At 50.1% G+C, this 18,874-nt stretch overlaps 2 protein-coding genes across 2 annotated transcripts; both read right to left on the reverse strand.

Annotated features, from left to right (window-relative positions):
- Positions 1 to 5,377: 5,377 nt before the first annotated feature.
- LOC143149694 (uncharacterized) lies at positions 5,378 to 9,619 on the reverse strand. The gene has a single exon (XM_076317262.1). It carries the CDS (start codon positions 9,617 to 9,619, stop codon positions 5,378 to 5,380), a length of 4,242 nt encoding a protein of 1,413 aa, XP_076173377.1.
- A 3,373-nt stretch (positions 9,620 to 12,992) lies between these two features.
- On the reverse strand, positions 12,993 to 17,980 carry LOC143149695 (uncharacterized). Its single transcript, XM_076317263.1, has 5 exons — positions 17,679 to 17,980; positions 16,138 to 16,213; positions 15,842 to 16,049; positions 14,709 to 15,756; positions 12,993 to 14,205 (listed from the first exon to the last, which is right to left on the reverse strand). Exons 1-5 carry the CDS (start codon positions 17,978 to 17,980, stop codon positions 12,993 to 12,995), a joined length of 2,847 nt encoding a protein of 948 aa, XP_076173378.1.
- Positions 17,981 to 18,874: the final 894 nt, after the last annotated feature.

Raw genomic sequence — 18,874 nt, forward strand, 5'->3', positions numbered from 1 at the left:
AAATTTAAATTCTAGACGTACGGGAATGATCGAGTACCTAACGTCGCTTCGTACACCAACGCAACTTTATGCAGAACAATGTGTATATACAAACAAATATATAACGATACAAATTTTAAAACAACATTTATGGTAACCTACGTGCACAGTTACAAGCTATGCTTGCATTCTAACGACAGTTTTCGGTAACAACAACGCATTGCCCGTGGAATACGCAAATTTGTTATCGTTCGTGCATTCCGCGAGGATTTCAGCCGCACTGACGAGCAATCTCTCGTTCAATCGACGATGCTTCTCACGCGATTGAAGCTTCTTATGTTCTCGGGCAGTTTGTATCCAAAACCTCCGTCGTACGCCACATCGGTCGAAATGTCGGAGCTCTCCCCTTGGTTGTCCTTGAAACCAAAGGGCGTTTCGTGATACATAAAACTCGTTCGACTTCCTTGGCCCGCGGTGTCTTCGTAGTTGTCTTTGTTCCTGCGCGAGGATCTCGAATTGTATCTCGTTTCGGGTGATTCTCTCGCGTGGTGGTACCCTGAAATTACAAAGTGCGTTCTGTCACTTCGTCCAGCAACATCGTATCGATTGCGTAACTTTACGAGCAAGATAAAGGCTTCGTTTTTACAGATAAATTCACAATCATTTTTGGTGCAACACGTTTACCAAATTAATGGCAAGTTTGTAACGATAAACCCTCCGACCGAAGTCTCCTCGCGAAACATAAATCATCGTTTAAAAACGAAGCTTTTACATTACGAGTTCTTAATCGCGCAGTGGATCTCGGCCCGTGTCCCGTTTCGAGTGCTTCCTTCGCGTGGGTGTACTCCGAAATTATAAAGTACCCTTTCTCCTGTCATATTTTACGCTAACATTTACAACAACGAAATAAAATAAAGGCTTACGTTCGCAGAAGAGTCCGTCAGAGACGTGGAAGAGGTTACCATTAATTTTTGGCGCAAGGTCTGTTAAATTAATGGTAGGTCCGCGACCGATAAACATCTCTGATGGAGTCTTCGTGCGAAACATAAATCACCGTTTAAAAACAAAGCTTTTACATTGCCGGTTCTCGATCACCGTGTGACTTTAAAAATGATTTCTCCACTTTGGTAACATTGAACACGGTCTTTCTCGAAACGAAGCTTTTACACGGGTTCTCGATCACGAGTTCGCACGGTGACTCGCGAATTATTTCCCCACTTGGACGACATTAAACGCGGTATCTCTTGGATACACACTCTGTTTGGGGGAATCTCTTCTGTGAGACGTCTCGTACTCTTCGTCGAAGTCTTTGTCGAAGTACTTGGGCCTGTAGGTATCTTCGGAACTTCCCTCGGTTTTTTGCCTCTCGTAACCGTGTCCATTTTCTTCGTCCTCCTCGTCGTCGTCCTTGCTGTAGTAGGGTCTCGACGAAGTGTCCTCGGAATGGTATTTGGCCGAAGGCGTGTCTTCCTCCTCGTCGTCGTCGTCGTCGTCGTTGCTCGACGAAGGGTAGTCGCGATATTTCGAGAACGGCTTCTCATCAGCTTCCTCGTCGTGATCCTGATTCGAGTACTTGCCGAACTTCTCGTCGTACTGCTTGAAAGGGAAGAACCTGGAAGGCTTGAAGTCACCCTCGGTTCGAGGCGCTTTGAAGTGCTTCTCCGGTTTGGATTCGTAATCGTCGTCATCTTGCCCGCGTTCCTTCTCGGGGGGCGTGTAACCTGGCCAACGAAATCGATATTTTTCAAATTGAATTTTACATGCCACGTGCAGAACGGTCCACTGGTCCTTCGTTATCGGTTGGAGCGAAATATCACAGTAAAAAGATGAACGAATCGAAGATACTATACTCGTGAAACAATGTTTCTTTCGTAACTGATACAATGGTGCACGTGAACTCGATAATTGCGTTATTTCTCTTTGATAGAAATTTATTCTCGCGTGAATCGAAATACTCTCGTACAGAAATATCGAAGTCAAGTAGTAGAAAAATTATTAGTTGCTCGAATGCATCCGGTTACGATATTTTAAAACTTGGATCGAAAATACCTAATTCAGATACAAAATCACTTATATACGCAAATATAGTACTCTTTCTCTCGTCCTCGTCCTTTGACATTTCTCTCCGACTGCACCGAATACCCGAGTTGCGACATCGATACTCTTTACGAACCTCCGTCGTCCTCTTCGTCATCCTCGTCGTCGGTTCTAGTCGGAGGACTAGGCTTCTTTCTGTTAATAATCTCCACGTCGGATCGAATTTCCTGAGCAGGTGGAAGGTTACGATGACCCTCCGCAGTCGGAACCTGCTGAACCTTTCCGTGTTCGAAGTGCAACTGTGGTTGCGCCTGGAGAGGCTGGTAGCCTGCTGTTGAAAATCCGCCAACAGTAGGATAAACCTCTATGGCAGCACCCTTGTACTGTGGAAACTGTTGTCTGTTGCCCGCTGTCGAAATCGGTACCACCTGGCCGTGAAAACTGGACAGAGGCGACAAGAAGGGTGCACTCAGCTGCACGTTGTTCACCTTGGGTGTCCTGATTGGATAATTGAACTGATCGGCAGGATGGAGAATCATCGGTTGAGTCTGGATATTCGCGAAATGTCCAGGAAACTGGTGACCATTCTGCACCTGCAATATCGGAACCTTTCCATGGGGGTTGTTCTGGAAATTAGACACGTAGATCTGAGATCCGGAGGTCTTCGGTAACGGGAAGTTGGTCTTGTAGACCGGCACCTGGACACCCGGAGAGACACCGTGGACACCTGGAGAACAAATTGCAATCGATGGTAAAGAGTGACGAGTGTCGAGAGTCTTCGTTGCGATACAGTACCTATTCCTGGGCCCTGATTACGAGTTTGCTTCGCTGGCTCGTTCGCCACTTTGTACCCCGCGGACATGGTGAACAAGTTCCCGAAATATGGCGGTTGTTCACCGACTTGGCCACCAGGTTGGTGTACGTACGGTTGCTTGAAGATCCCATCGTAAGACGCGGGACCGATTGCCGGGGAGACACCTTTGACATCTTGGTAGTAAGACTTCGGATCGTTGCCTTGGAGACTTTGTGGATTCGAGTTGGACTTCGATCGTTGAAATTGGTAATCCTGCGTGGCGTCGTGGTCCGTCTCGACGACTCCGCGTTTCGGTTTCACAAAATTCGAAGTCGATCGCTGATTCGTGCCCACGGCCGAGCTCAGAGTCGTTACGAGCAAAGCGACGTAGAGGATCTGCAATATATTTTCGTTCGTGGTTACCATCTGCCCAGGATGCGTCTCTTAGGGGCATATTTACGAACGAAATACAAACTCGAGGCGAATCGCGGTAAACGTACCAGCATGGCACCGATTTAACGAGCACAGACGTATACCAAAGTTCCTTCTTAACTGGCTGCGACCGAGGCTCGGTGATCTTTTATATTCAGTGATTAGCGATGCGAAACGATCGAATGGGTTTAGCTTTTCTACGATTGACAAAAAGCGTGTCGAGAAAATCCGAGTCGAATCTACGCGACTCTCCACCGATCGCGGACGTTTAAGCGGCGTGTCAACGACCTACTTGTTCCTTCATATACAGGGTGCCCTGAAACGTCACTTTGTCGGAAATGAATCGGTTCCCCGTCCTGTGTCGTTGCTGTACAGTTTCCGGAACACCTTGTGCATTTCCTAGATTTCTTCGCTACGGTGTAATCGATAACTATCCGGTGCAATTAAGATTCGCGTAAAGTCAATAGTGATTTCGCGCTAATGAGAACATTTGGCGCCTTCGCGTTGTTTATTTTCCTCCCAAGACTCGAAACGCTTATTTGAATTTCCAACTACGCATTCGACGCACCGAACTATCCATTAAATCGATTTGATAGTCGATTTGTCCACTGGTACCAATTACACACGATTCTAGGGTAACGTTTTATAATTAACGGAGAACGGAGTACGTACCGTGACGATCGAGTCTCACCGGAAGTGCAATCGCTCGGCAAATACACGTTGGTCATTGTCCTCGGAGTATCACCCACGGGTCGTTGTTCCTGTTGTAAAAAATTTTGTTTCTAATTGCTCCACCGACTATCATTTCTGGTGAAAGTTTCGTCGGTGCGCGTTGCAGTTCCGTCGACTTCGGTCCAAATCGAATCGTTCATGGTTCGGCGCATCGGGCGATGGGAAATTGAGCGAGGAATCCGCTTGACGGTAAAAATAAAAATAAATAAAAAAAAGAGGACCACGGAGGCGACATCGATTCCGCGGTCAACGGAATTTCATCCGCCGTGCGCGAAGGGATTCGACGCGACGTAACGTTATTTGCGTTTTTATCCTGTCTTTTTACGGTTCGGTATTACGCCTCGTTCGTCGAGCGGAAAATTATGTTAGAAATCCAACGGACTTCTCGAAGTCTACGTTCGAAGAAAAAGATCTTCACACTTTCCTGCGCGCCCCGTAAAGCGAGTGAAAATATACCAAGGTCGATGTCAAGTTCCGAGCGAAAAACTTTCACCTTTCGATGAGGGCACGAAGTGGATATCCACGCGTCGAAGGTAAACGTAACGAAATTCTACGGATTGTTCGTTGTTCGCGACGGGGTTGATTCGGTCAACGATGTCCAAGAGAAATTAGAAAGGTGAGAGGGATGAACGCGCTCGAGGCGTGTTTGTTGATACGCGCGTACGAAAAACCGTCGACCGTAATATAATCGATTTGTCTCGATACTTCTTCGGTGAAAGTATCGCGTAAACGTGCGCTTACGCAAGTACTATCGTGGACTTAAAAAAACGACGAAAGGTACTTTGCGATCGATTTCGTGAAATCGTCGTGACGCTTCCAAAATTTCCCGAAAGAATTATCCGAAAGAGAGACAATGAACGCGACGAACGAAAAACAACGAAAGAACCATTACAATTTGATGTCAAGTTTCCAAGACTTTCCGGAAGAATTCTCCAAAATCGGGACAGTAAATGCGACGAGTTACAACACCAACGTATACATTTTTGGTTTATAGGTAGTATGTACAACAATCGCTAGCACCTTGAAGACAAACAATCGAGACTTTCTCCCGAGTCTCGATCGTTCGAACTTAAAACGAGTATTCAACTTAATTCGATACAATTCATAAACAAGCGATAGCCTCCATATGAACATAGATTGAACGAAAGGGAAATGGATCGTCGTCCAATAAACTACGATACGCTTACCATCTAATTCTTATCGCGCTAGATGATGCAATGGTCGAAAGTTTAGCCCTACAATGTGCCCTAAACTTTCTTCGACGCTATCTCTACAAGTCTACACATTTCTACGTTTCGTACAATTTTTTACCTATTCTTGACTCCGGATAGGGCGCATCGTAGGGTTAAATCTTGCCACGACATCGCAAAACAAATTAGCCGTAATCTTTGTCCAAAGTAGACCTCAAACCACACTCTTTTGCGTCAGGTATCGTCGAGTATCTGTCCCGGTGTGCCCCAAATTGGAGTGCATCACACCCTCGGACATCTTGTAAAGATAGTCCCTCAAAGTGTCATCGTACATTTGCTGTTGCGATCGTTGCTTGTCCTCCTCGAAGAACTGCTTCAGTTGGTCCTTGTCCTGAAAGAAATTCGGAGTATTGCCCTTTGGCAGTTGTTTGTTCTTCATTAACAGTCCAAGATAGTTGTGCATCCTGGGGTGATTGATTCCGCCATCTTTGGCACCCTTGCGGTGCTCGTACCCCTTGGAGAAACCGTTCATATCGGGAGGTGGAGTGGCGATGGTTGGACTGGCTCGTAGATCCACCGAGCTCTTTTTGAACTCGGGACGACGATGCCTGGTGTCGTACAGGTTCTCCGCCTGCGAGCTTTCGGCACGAATCGGTTCGACATTGTTCGTAGGTACTTCTGGACCACCTGACTTTGGTGAGAAATTGTGCCTGTTGTAGGTTCTTGGCCCGTGGAAATGATTCTGGTTGTTGTATCTCGATGGTCCCGACATGGGTCTCTTCTTGCCAGGTTTGTCGTGGAAATGTCCCTTAGGGCGATGAGAACCTGCTTGAGGAGGCGTCATGAAGTCCCTCACGTGCTTCGTGTCCCTGAAATCGTTGTTCGAGCCAAAGGCGAACTTGTCCTGATCGGAGGGTCTGCGATACCTGTGTGGTCTACCGTTTCCAGAGTAGGTGTGCAGAGGATCGGTCGGATGACTCTTCAGCATCTGTTCCAGGGCAGCCAGCAACTCGTCCTTCTTCTTGGGCAATTCGGCCGTTTGAGGCTTGGTCTCGCTGTGGTGTCCCTCGTGGTCCTTGTTCCTCTTCGAGTCGGACAGAGAAGCCTTCAGTCTCTGCAGCTCGTTCTTCAGCTTGGCGATGTCCGTCGCGTCGGTCACGTTCTGACGATGTCCCGGTTTCCTGTCGTTGTTCCATTTCTGGGAATTGTAGATGGTCTTCAGGGACTCTTTGAACATTTGCTCCGCGTAGGACTCCAGATCGGTGTTCAGTTTCGGTTTCACCAACAACTCGCTCTGCGCTGCGAAGGTGGGCTTGAAGAAGTTACCACCGGGTATCAGCGGAACGAGATTGAGATTCTGTTGCAAGGGTTCGTTGGCGTGGAGCTTGCTATTGAGAGCGTTCTGGTTCTTCATCACGTCCACGTTCGGAACGAAGTTGATGGGATTGAACACGGGTCTGTCTTGAGACTGGTAGGCTTTCGTGTCGCCGTAGGAAATCAGGTTGTTCTTCGAGCCGATCTCCGTGAGCGAGTTGACGAAACCCTGAACGTTGGACCCGGAGTCGGTGGTAGTGGACAACACTGCTGGCCTGGAGGTGACTACACTGGTGGTGGTGAACATGGGGAACGGAGTGGTGAAGACGGCAGTGGGATAATGCATCGTCTCGAAGGAATTGATGACCGTGGTGTCGACCGGACTGGGCTTGATGTTAGGATTCACGATCTCGACGTTCCGAGTGCCAACGTACGGCAAGTGGGCGTTCTCCATCGTGCCTGAAACACCTGGAAACGCGTTCATTGTGTTAACGTTGCTGGTGCTACCCATGCTGTCCATGGTCGGATACCCCAGAGACGGTAACTTGATGTTCCTCAGAGTAGAAATACCATTGTCCTCACCGGTGTGAGGTATCTTCACAAACTGCTGATTCTGATCCCGCGACGCCTGCAGCAGGTAGTTCCCGTTTTGCTGTTCGGAAATCAATTGAGGCGTGCTAGCTGCAAAGGTGGTCAAGGTAGGCATAGGCTGCAACACAGCCGGAAGCAGGTGGGTAGTCTGGATGTACGTCTTCGCCTTCGGAGCTACGTTCTGCTGGTAGAGTCCCGCCTGCACCTGAGGCTTGACAAACTGCTGAGTGTTCGGTTGTTGCAAGTAGTAAGAGTTACCATTCTGCTGGTGCCTCTGATCGCCCTGACCAACTGCCATGGTCGCAGAAGCCAGGAAATTCGCTGTGGACCCAGAGAGCAGAGACTTTTTATTCTGAGACTCGGCTGTCACCAGATTGATCTTCGTAACTGGTATTGTCTGAGGTGTGGACGTGACGGTGGACAGAGTGGGGAAGCTCTGGACCTGTAAGTTGCCATGATTGACGAGACTCTGGCCGTGCATACCGTGAGGGTTCACCTGGATGAAGTCGGGACCCGATTGAATCGGGGTCTGCATCAACGTTGGAACAGCCTGATGGGTGGGCTGAGGGACTATCAGCTGGGGGATGTTTCCGTGCATGTGACCGGTCGGTATCTGTTGCATCTGATAGGTTGGTCGCGGCGTGGCCGTGGCCTGGACGTTCTGAATCGGTATGCTCTGCAATCCTGGATTGGGAGTGACGGCGAACACCGGGGCAGCGGTGCTGGACACGTACTGAGGCTTCAGATTCGCAGAGTACTTGTTCGGCTCGGTCATCTGAGGAAAGACCGCCTGCATCGAGTTGTGAAAGCTGTTCTGACCCACGATGATGTCCGGCAGAGGCGTGGAGACCCTCAGCTTCGAGTCCTGGCCGATCATCGTGGGCGGGCTGACCGTGCTGACCGCGCTGACAGGCGTCGCTGACACGATGTTCTGCAGAACAGCGTTGGACATGTCGAAGCCTTGACTGTTACCCATGGCTGTCGCGTGATCGAAGTTGGCCACGGGCACCAGGTTCACTTTGACCGGAACGATGAGCTTGGGTTTCTCCAGTTGCCCGATCTCGATACCGCTGGAGTGAGAAATCTCCAGATTGGGGGATATTTGGTTCCAGGCGTTGTTGGGTTTGAACTTGGAGCTCTGAGACTTGTGCCTGGTCTCCGAGCCGGACAACCTCCCATCGTACCTGGTCTCCTCGTAGCTGTCGTCGTCCTCGTGACGTCTGTCTTCGTCCACCCAAGAGTTCCCTCTAACCCTCTGTCTATGGGACTTGGACCTGGACGAGTGATACCTCTTGCCCTGGCCCTCGTACTCCATGCTGTCGTCCATCGATCCTCGGTGCTCCTTGTGCAGTCTCTTGGATCCATCGCTGGAGGGTCTCCTTCTGCTCTTCTGCACTCGCCTGGGTCTCTCCGTGTACTCGACGTAATCCGTCTCGTCGGACATGTCCCTCGAGTCCTCGTCGCTTCGGAATCTACCGTCCCTGTTGTGCATGGTGTACCTATGAGGTAGTTCCGAGCCCGTGGAATCGATGATCCGCGACGTCCTAAAATCCCCACCGCCCGTACCGGTCACGGTGAGCGACTGGTCGAATTTGTAGTTGGGATCTGCGACCACGACCGGCCTGGAGAATCTCTGATGATCGTTGGCCAGCTGCGAGGAGGCTGCAACGCTGTCGTAGGCCTCGTCGTAGTTGGCGTTGTTCTTGACGAGGTCGTTGGCCTCCTGATTCGTCCTTGGGAAGGACGTCGGCCCGCTCTGCCCGTGACCGTCGTAGTTGAGGACATCTTGCTGATGATAATTGCCCGCAACTTTCTCCTGCTCGCGACTAGCTTTTTCCTTGTCAGCTTCAACGTTGCGGGGATAATAACGATCGTAGGAGGCTCCGTCGTTATTGTCGGTTATCGTCCCGTAGTTTCCCGTGTAATTCTCCAGCGTCTTTCCCTTTCCTTGGATCCCGTGCGCGGTCCGAGTCCTCGCGTTTCCGCTTTCCACGGAACTGGGCGGCTCCTCGTAGAAGTCCGGGTAATTGGCCACGACGGGGGTGTCGTTTCTGACTTTGAGCAGCTCGAAGTCGTTCTGGCGCGTCTGGTACTCGAAAGATCGACGATTGTTCGCGCTCAAATTCGGAAAGTTCAAGAACATCCTCGCCTCGGTGGAGTAGGCCGGATCGTTCTCGAATTCGTCGGTTTCCCGGCCATCGGCGAGCTCCTCGTTGTTGTCATCGCCGGTGGAGTTTTTCCGATCGTTCGGCGAGTTGCTCCAGGTGATGTTGTTGATCGATTCCGGTTGGTCCGGATGATTCGGGGGCTTGGACGTCGAGGAACCAACGATCGGCACGAAACCATTGGAATTCTCATAGTGCACCGTGGTGTCTATTATGGAGGTTATGAGCTGATCGCGAAACTTCTTCTCCTCTTCGTCCTCGGAGCTATGGGCCACGTTCTCGGACGCGGTCGCTACTTGATCGAGAGCCGCTACCTCGTTCCGCGGATCCGCATCCCTCGCCCCTGTTAGGTGCGGCCAGCTCAAAGATAACAGAACGACCTGCATCGAGGACCAAATCGTTAAACGAATCAAGTTACTCGGAAAGCTTAGGGGGAATACTCGAGAGACTACGGCGAAGACTAATCGTCTGTAACCGACGGTCAAGGGACCGACCTAGAAAAGAAAAGCGGAATGGAAAAGTAAAATGCGAGGCCGCGTGCGTGTCTACTACGAGACAAGGACTGAATGTGCACGGAAGCAGATCCTCGCCAACTTTCTCACCGATTCACGACCATCAAATTCCAGTCTTGCGTAACCGTCGATCGAACGTTGCTCGTCCACAGGGTCGAGAACGAGCCAAATTGGGCCACGATGCGAAGAAAACGAGTTTTCTCCGCGTTAAGAGCGAAAGCCTGGAAATGGGCCCTCGGAGAAGAACGGTGAGTCGCGGGAGCACCAGAGACGAGACGGTCGACCGTTAATGAACGACACGGTGTAACTTTTGACGCGGAAGAACCCTCGCGAAGGAAACCTACGGCGCGTGTACGCGGCTGGTAATGAATTTCGATCTACTTTCGAGCGAGTCAAAATGGAACGACGTAGAAAATATCCACGGTGAGCGCGAGGAAAGTAAGGTCTTTCCTCTAATTGGCCATCTCGCACGGGAGGTAAATTAGGGAGAACACTAACGTCGAAATATTAAGAAAGAAAGTGCTCCAGTTACACCGATCCGCGCGCGGTTAGATACACTCTATAAACTCCTGCCGGCACCGAATCTGTATTTCTTTCAATAAATTAGGAACCGCGGCGCTAATTGCCACGGTGTTGAATATCTTTCTCGAAATCCGCGGCACGTTGATTCGACGTTTCGAAACACTTTCGAGATCTGAACGCCGGGACGAATCGAAACAAAGACAAAGTTAAATTCCTCCACTGTTCGAGCGGGAGCCGATTTCTCGAGGGAAAGGGTAATTATCTCGCGACAACGAACTCTCGATAGGTACGACACTCCCCGGTGTAACACCGGTTCGTCCCTTCGATCACCGTGAGCACAGAATTCGCACTTGGAACGCAACTCGGTACTTACGAGATGCAACAACATTTTCCTGATTCGGTTGCACCGTTTTCTCCCCCCTCTAATACGGTGGATCACCAAGTTAGACAGAGCCGTGGATCACTGAATATCGCGTAGAACACATCGATCGCAGCTCCTGCGGGCCGTGTACCTCCGAGCCTCTGTAATCCGCAAGACCTTGCGAGGCGAACATCCACGCGAGAACTGAGCCACATAGTAGACACGCGATTTTCTTTATACACTCCGGTAGCCAAGTGAAAAATATCGTTCTAAATATTATCCTAGAGCCCACCGGCCGGAGGATACTTTCATTCGCGACACGCGACCGCCGCTGGGAAATTGTTGTCCGCGAGTAGAGCGCAGGATGCGACCACCCGTCATTAACGTGGAACCCGTGCGAATTCGCCGGACGATAGAAAGAAAAAGAAAGAAAATAACGAAAATGATGAAAGAATTCGAGCTCGGTATCGCGTTTCGAGATCCACCGTTCGTTGTAATTAAACACCATTATCGTTAATAAGAAGCGGCGCCCCGAGCCCTGCGTTTCTTCTCGTTAAATGTTATCGCGGATCGCGGCCGTAGTCGGTGCGCGGGGTCCACCACGCGTTTCGGAACCAATGCAAATGCGTTCGATCGCGTGCAACGATTTTCGGGCGTTCCGTGAACGATCGTGAAGGAAGAGATCGCGTTCGAGGAATAGTCGAAGATTCACCCGGGACGGTCAGTAGTTCTCCGTTCAGGATTTTATGCGCTCTGAAACGCACGCATTATGCACACCGCGCTCGCTCCTGCTCGATGCAACCTGTCTCACACGATAGAAACGACGGGCAGCGTCGGTGTGTCGGGACGCAGCTCTACGGAGCTGCTCCGTGGGATTTGGCTGTGTAAGAGCACAATCGCCACAGTTTAATGCCTTGTGTCTAATTGCCGTGCCCCGCAGATATGCGGAGATATCATCGTTGCCTCGCCGTTGTGAAAACGTGGAATTAACCGAGCCCTACGACCATCGCGAGTGGTTTTGTTCATCGCCGTCTAACTAGACAATTAACTCTAATTATCCCCCACGCGGGCCTGTCACGTTCACTTGTTCGTTTCTTCTTTCTCGATGCGCTTTTTTTTTTCAATCGTCGGCACACCAGGGCTACAGAACAATTCGAGAGACCGCGAAATTACGAATTTTCTTCCAGAAACTATCGAAACGACGTTATCGGGACACGGATCGAAGCAACGAAGCCACTTCGTTATGGTACCCGTAGTACCTGCGCGTTATCTGCGTTCCGCGGCCTGCGATTGAACGATAACACGCACCACATACTATGTAATACGTAGGCTACGTACTGTGCAACGCGTACGAATGTGGATACAACTTTTTATTCGTAATTTACGGATATCTAATCGTAAATCAACGAGATGGTTTTAATCTTCTATAAATAACGCAACGAGATTTATAATTTCGTCAACGTCGCCTGCGGACGATGAACCAACCGTGCGTTCCACCGATCGAGCAAACGCGAAGATCTTTTCCCGTTTGGAGCCGTTAACGATTTTATTACATCTCGGGAACGTAATTTGTCAATTTTAACGCGTACGTTCAACGCGTCCGGATCGTTCCGCTCGAAACTTTCGATCTTCGAGTTCGGGTGACGTCTCGTATCGCGGCGAGCGCATCGAGCGTTCTCTGTATCGCTCGCGTTTCTTTCTTTGTAGCTGCGTTTTCCAGTTGTACGGGAGTGGCCAATCGTGAAACGCTAGACGAGATTTCCATTAGAAATTCGACACGAGTTTTTACTTTTCTTAGATTTTCTAACCGCGCCGGGATTAATTAAAGAATAAAAGATTATTATTAACGATTGCGAGATTGACATCGCTGATACGAAGATAAAATGTTTCAAAGGCGTTAAAACTAGTCCAAAGAACCGGTGAAAATACGAGTGCGTGGAATTCGAAGGGGATTAAAACGTTCGCTCAATTAGGTACGAGTTTTATTCGAGTAGATAGGAATGTACACAACAATCACCTGGTGTCTCTTAACGCGAACTACCTTTAACGACTATGCTTACTTAGGTACCTTCTTGAAGTGAACAATTTGGTTAGAAGCAAATCGTGTGCCTCGAACGCGACGATTTCTTCGAAATTCGTATCCCGAGGGACGTCTCGACGGACAGAACGTCCGGGTACGATACTCGGGGATGATAATTTATTGCACAATCCCGTAACTGAATACCGTTCAAGCTACTAACGTTGAACGATCGTTAAAAGAGATACTTGTTTCTCGCGAAATACCCTAAAACTATCGACGATCGACCGTCGGAGATTCCCGATTCTTCATCGAGGAACATCTCTCTCGGCAATCCGGAGATCTCTTCAGCTCTTCGTCTTGTACGCGGCGAATCTCGGGTCGTCGAGAATCTCGACGTTCTTAGTTTTCTGGCGGATCGTCGAGCGTTCGCCGTAATGGCCGCCATCGAAGTCAGCAGGAACGTTCAAATCGGCCTCGTAACTCGACCTCCCGGAGAAAGAACCGGCGGCGTAAGTGGGTCCACCGCGAGCATCCTCTTGCGTCAATCGAATCAGATCCAGTACCGGACTCTTACCCGGCAGGGGGCTCTGATTCTTAGCTATAGACTCTGTTCCAAGATCGTAGCTACTCGGTCGAGCCAGTTCTTGAATGCTATTCGCATACTGGATCAGATACTGCTGAAGCAGAGCCTTCAGGTTGATGTTCTGCGCGGTCTTGGTCCGAATAGGGGATGCACCGTCTACTCGAAGAATGATGACTGGTATCAAGGAGTTTCCAGCTTGCACGAACGTAGGACGAACGTTCAGAATGGACGATGGATCCCTGATGTAGTCCGATATGGATGGATTGTAGTTCAACAAGTCGGAGTAGCGAAGATTGGTGTAGCCGTTCAGATCGGTCTGTTTCTTCGTTTCGTCGCTGGTCAACGATGCGTCCAGGTAATTCTGCACCTTGGAGGTGTAATCCGTCACGCGAGAATTCTCACCGGACGAATCGAAGAAGCTGGTGGCGGATGTGTCGTTCACCGTGGCTTCGGTGACGTATGAGTCGGTGTACTCGGGATTCGGGCTGTTCGATTCGTATCTGGAGACGGTTTGGAGATACGGGGTCTCGTAGTTGAGCTTCTGGTTGCTCGTGCTGGTCTTCGTTCCGGTATACGTGGATGAGAAAGGATACGTGGAGGCTGGGGAGCCGCTGGTGGGTGTTCGTTGACGCGCCAAGTTCGCGTTCTGTCTCTGTGTCACTAAATTCTGATAACCGAGTCGGTACACTTGTTGCTGGGGCAAGCTCGACGACAACGACTCCGAGGAAACGAATGGATTCGCCTGTTGTACGGTCTGCTCGGGAACCGTGGGAAATTGCACCGGTCCCTGAGAGAGAATGCTATTTTCCGTGGTGCTGGCTTCGTAAATCGAATGAGGTCCCTGGGATTTCGCGCGCTGCGCGCTGGACTGCGGGTATTCCACGTAAGTGGCAGGCGGGACGTCCGACACCCGACCGTCCGGATATTTCCAGAAAATTTTGTTCTCGTAGCGGACGCCGTTATCCAAGGTGTACCTGGAGATTTAACAACCGTGGTCAGACGTGGACCAACGACGCGAAGGCGCTGTCGACGACGATAGAAAACGGTAACTCGTCGTTAAAATGTGTACAGGGTGTTTCGACACGGTGAAGAATCTCGCGGAGAACCGAAGAATCTTAAGAGAGTATGTTCTTAATGAAATTTTAGCTCAAAAAGTTCTACCGGGGAAATATACTAGTATTTAGTACAGAGAGGAACGTTATACACTTTGAATAATTTTTCCCCTATATTTGTATAAATTGTTTCGCGGAGAAATAAATCTTAGAGCGATACGGAGAGATATTCACCGTGTCGAGACAAAACAGACACCTGCTACCTCGCTCGGTGCACCTTTCTCTGCTTCTCAAGTTGCAAACAATTCTCTTACTCCAATTCCTCGATGGTTACTATCGTTACAATTAACATTATCGCGAAACATCCCTCGTATCCGTACGAGATTCTCCGAAACGCGTAACAGGATCATCGATATTAAAATTACCTGGAATCGGTGGTAGAAGCTTGCGCGGTGCTCCGAAGACGTGGATCGTAACTCAAGGTAGGTACGGTGGACGTCTCGACGCTTTGAGGGAGCGTCTCGAAGCCGTGGGGATTGATATTCGATCGAAGATTCTGACTCTGTGCCCCGAAGGGCTGCGTGTCCGCGGGGAAAGGGCTCGGAGAAGCATAGTCGAACGTGGCCGAGTGCTGGCTCGCGAAGTTCCCCGGGCTGGGAGTTACGTATCTCACGGTCTCCGTGGAGCTGAAAGCCAAAGGCGATTGCACGGTGGTCGGAACGTTGCTCCTGTACCCGGAATATTGAATACCGAACGAGCTGACCGACGGTTTCGGCGTTGCCAGGAAGTTTTGGTACGATCCGTGACTCGTCGGCGGTTTCTGCGGCTTGGTGCGCGATCCGTACGCGGGCTGAGCTTTCGACGATTGCTGGAAATTCGTGTACCGGAGATTCGGATTGGTCTGACCTTGAAACTGAGACGAGACCAGATTCTGTCGCGTTCCGTGAAAGAACTGTTCCCTCTGGTTGACCGGTTGCACCTTCTCGATGATCGTCTGAGGCAGAAACGGACTGATGGACTCCTCGATGGTCACCGCCGTTCCGGATTTTCCAGCTGGGAAATAGTAATTGTATCTTCTGGGTTGTAAAGCGTTCTTGTCCAGCCCGTAACCCAGACCGTTGTTCACGGTCCTCTTGGACTTTTCTTCGGAGCCGACGTTCTCGTCCGTGTCGTTGGCAAAATCCAATAGAATGATCGGTGGCAGAATGGGCAACCGATCCTCTTCTTTGCCTTCGGTTTTCGAATCGTCCGCAGACTCGAGGATGGTCTCGTCGAGTTGACCGCTAGCTTTGGACAGATCCCTACCGGAAGTTTTCGCTTGGCTGAGGCCAATTATCAGCAGAATCGTGGCGATCTGAAAGGGCACGTAAGAGATCGTTGTTCGTGAACGTAACAACGCCCGTATTATCGATCTCGCGGCTCCGGTAATGATAATCGACGCTTTCACTTCCATACCCGCGTTGATCCCTTTTTCTTTTTTTAGAGACGTTTAACCCGAGTAATAATTACCGTTACCGTGGGGAAACTCGAGCGGAGAACGGTTATTACGGGGCTCGACCTTGGCAGGAAAGAGTTCGAATTTCTACAAGGTTGCAGTCGGAGTCAAGCACCCGGAGAACGAGTTCCAGCGCGCAACTTGTGATTTTCACCGCTTTCTTCGACGAGCAAACACGCCTCGGGGGGATATCCGAAGTTTCGACGGCGATCCTCGCCGCGTAGAGGGAGATCAACCAGCCTGGCAATATCGCGACTATCTCTTTGAATTCCTATGAACGTTGATCCCGTTACGGGTGCTGGTAATCCACGGAACGAGGACGATCGACGAGGAACGAATCTTCGAACGAAAGTTCGAACCGTTTTCGCGAAGATTCGCCGCGGAGGAGGTTCCGCGAGATTCGATACGAGGTACGCGAACGTTTCGAGCTGAGATCTGGAGCGAAGAACGTTTCGCGAGTCGGTGACGCGTTTTGGCGAACGAAAACGAGGGTATCGTCGTTTTGATTCCTCGACCGGATATGAAATCGCTCGTTACCCAACCTGGACCAACAGGGAACGGATTTTACTACGGTGTTCACCGAATACCTTCAAGGACTTTCACTGACTCGCTCAAGAGCATCTGCCACGGCTACTTTGCCCGACGCCGCGCGACCGTGGATGAAAGAAGATAAGAAAACACTTTCTCCGTAATGACCGATTCAGACTTGTCCCGTCGACGAAAAGAAAAATTCAATCCCATCGCGCGCTACGTGACCGACGAATCGATAATTACTCGATCTCGCGACCACCATCGATCGTAATTTACGACGTCCGCTGTCGCGGATGGTTCTCAATCGACACGAGACGCTACGACGATTTCGCGCGACAAAAGCGCGTACCAACCTGCAGAATCAAAGGTGGCTTCCATTAGCGCGGCGATCGTTCGCGAACGAGATAAGAGGAAAATCGGAGTCCGTGCACGTAACGCGTTTCTTCGTCCCCTCGTGGCTCAAAATCTCCCGAAATTCAAGATTACGGCCGGAGAGAGAATTACTCCAACGAATTAGCGTAACTTCTTCGCTCCGCGGAACCAGTTGAATCTCGCGGAGCTAATTTACGGACCGATGTGACTGGAAGACGTTGCCGGGAATAGGAATATTTTCTCGAAGAATCGCGCAACGACCGTTTCTTCCGGTTCTGGTTCGAAAATTAGACCAGATGGTTGCACGGAACGTTGCATCGGCACAGATGGGATCGAGAGGACCTCCGTTGAAAGTGGGGAAATTTTCTCGAGAAATTGCGCAACGAACGTTTCGATTGCACGTGGACCAAGTATTCGAGCTTAATGGACTCGCGAGTGAGGAGAATTTCTTCACGGATAGGAGCGCGCTAGTGTCTACGGAGAACGTAAGCCGAACGTGAAGCTGAGAAAGATGTACGCGCGCCTAACGATCGGAAATCGAGGATCGAGAGAGAACCGTAACGTTCAACGTTTCTACGATCGGAGCTGGAGCGGAGTGTACACGTGTGTACAGTACGCGGAGTATACGTACGCGAAACTGAAACGATCCACTCGAAGAACGCGAAAAAGACACGCACCTGCCGAGCGGAGACACAGCGAAGATCGAAATGGAACTACGGGAAATTTGAAATTTTTACGGCCAGGAGTGAACTGGAACGAGGTGCACGGTACACGAAATCTATTAAAAATTCACAAGTTGGTAAAACCGAGACGATCCACTCGAAGAACGCGAAGAAGACGCGCACCCGTTGAGTAGAGACACTATGGAGATCGAAAGGGAACTACAAGGGGGAAATTGGAAATTTCTACGAGCAAAATCGAAGCGGAGTGTACGAATGTGTACAGTGCGCGAAATACAAGTTCGCGAGACGACTCGCTCGAAACGAAATACGCGCACCCATCGATCGAGGCGGGGAAGCTCTCGAAAGGGTAACAACGGGGGTAAATTCGAAATTTGTACTCGGTCACGTGGCAATCATGGGGTATCGCGGATCGCGAAACAACAAGAATCACCGTACTTACGTAGATCGCGTTAGGCCTCATGTCGGCGTTCGACCTTAAACCTGCACGCTTTGCGGTCTCGTAGCGTATATTTGGGACTGATGAAGCAGAGGCCGCAACATCCCGCCTTATATGCCTTCGCTTGAACCGCGAGAGGGACACCGCGATTATAGTTTCACCACCGTAACACGGCGGCATTTCTCATTCGATACGTACGGAAAGACAAGCTGCCAGTAGCGTAGCGACGCCACCGAGATTGCGTGCTCATCCGCGATCAGCATTTCGACGCGAGGAAAGCAGGAACCACGATCTGATTCACGCGCAAGACCAGGTTATTAAAGTAACAAACAGTGTGGACGTCGTGTGTTCGCGCGCGTGTCTTCCGCCAACCTTGTACATTTAGGCAATCGCGCGGATCGTTGCGCAATCTAATTCCGTTGCGTCATTCGGCTGTTAATTAAAAATTGGAAAACAACACCTACCAGTTACGTCTCTTAACTCGGAACTATCCTACGGTTCGCGTCGCCTTGGCACATCGTTGCCGATCGTCTTTATCGCGGAGAGTTCGAATTACGAGTTAAAATTTCATCGAAACGTTCTCGACGTAATTAACGAGATGGCCCGTTAAATTCGTCGCGCTCCAGGCGAGACGGAATGTGCGAGTTTTGGTGCGAAATCACGGCGGTTCCGACTTACCTGAATTTCTAGGAAACTATTTCAAAAGCCTACACCATTGGCTCGTTCCTACAGCATCCGCTTTCTCATTTCGGCACGCTGGCGCACGGACGAACGGCCAGAGTGTCCGTGCGCACGTGTTTCGCGTCACTTGGCTCTCTTTGTATACGTTTATACACAAGACTGTTTTATCGCCTATAAATTAACGCCGTGACGGCGTACCAACGAATAAATTGAACGATCGTTGCTATCAACGTTTCCACGACTCGTTGATCGATCCGTTTTAATAAAATTGATACACCGAAACGATCGCCCGATACTCCAGGGGAGAATTGCAACCGAGTCGTACACGTACAAACCGAAAAACTCTTGGACCGATCTCAACCCACTTAGGCTGTAAACGATCTAACGGTTTTT

This window comes from Ptiloglossa arizonensis, chromosome 7 (assembly GCF_051014685.1).
Source record: "Ptiloglossa arizonensis isolate GNS036 chromosome 7, iyPtiAriz1_principal, whole genome shotgun sequence".
NCBI lineage: Eukaryota > Metazoa > Arthropoda > Insecta > Hymenoptera > Colletidae > Ptiloglossa > Ptiloglossa arizonensis.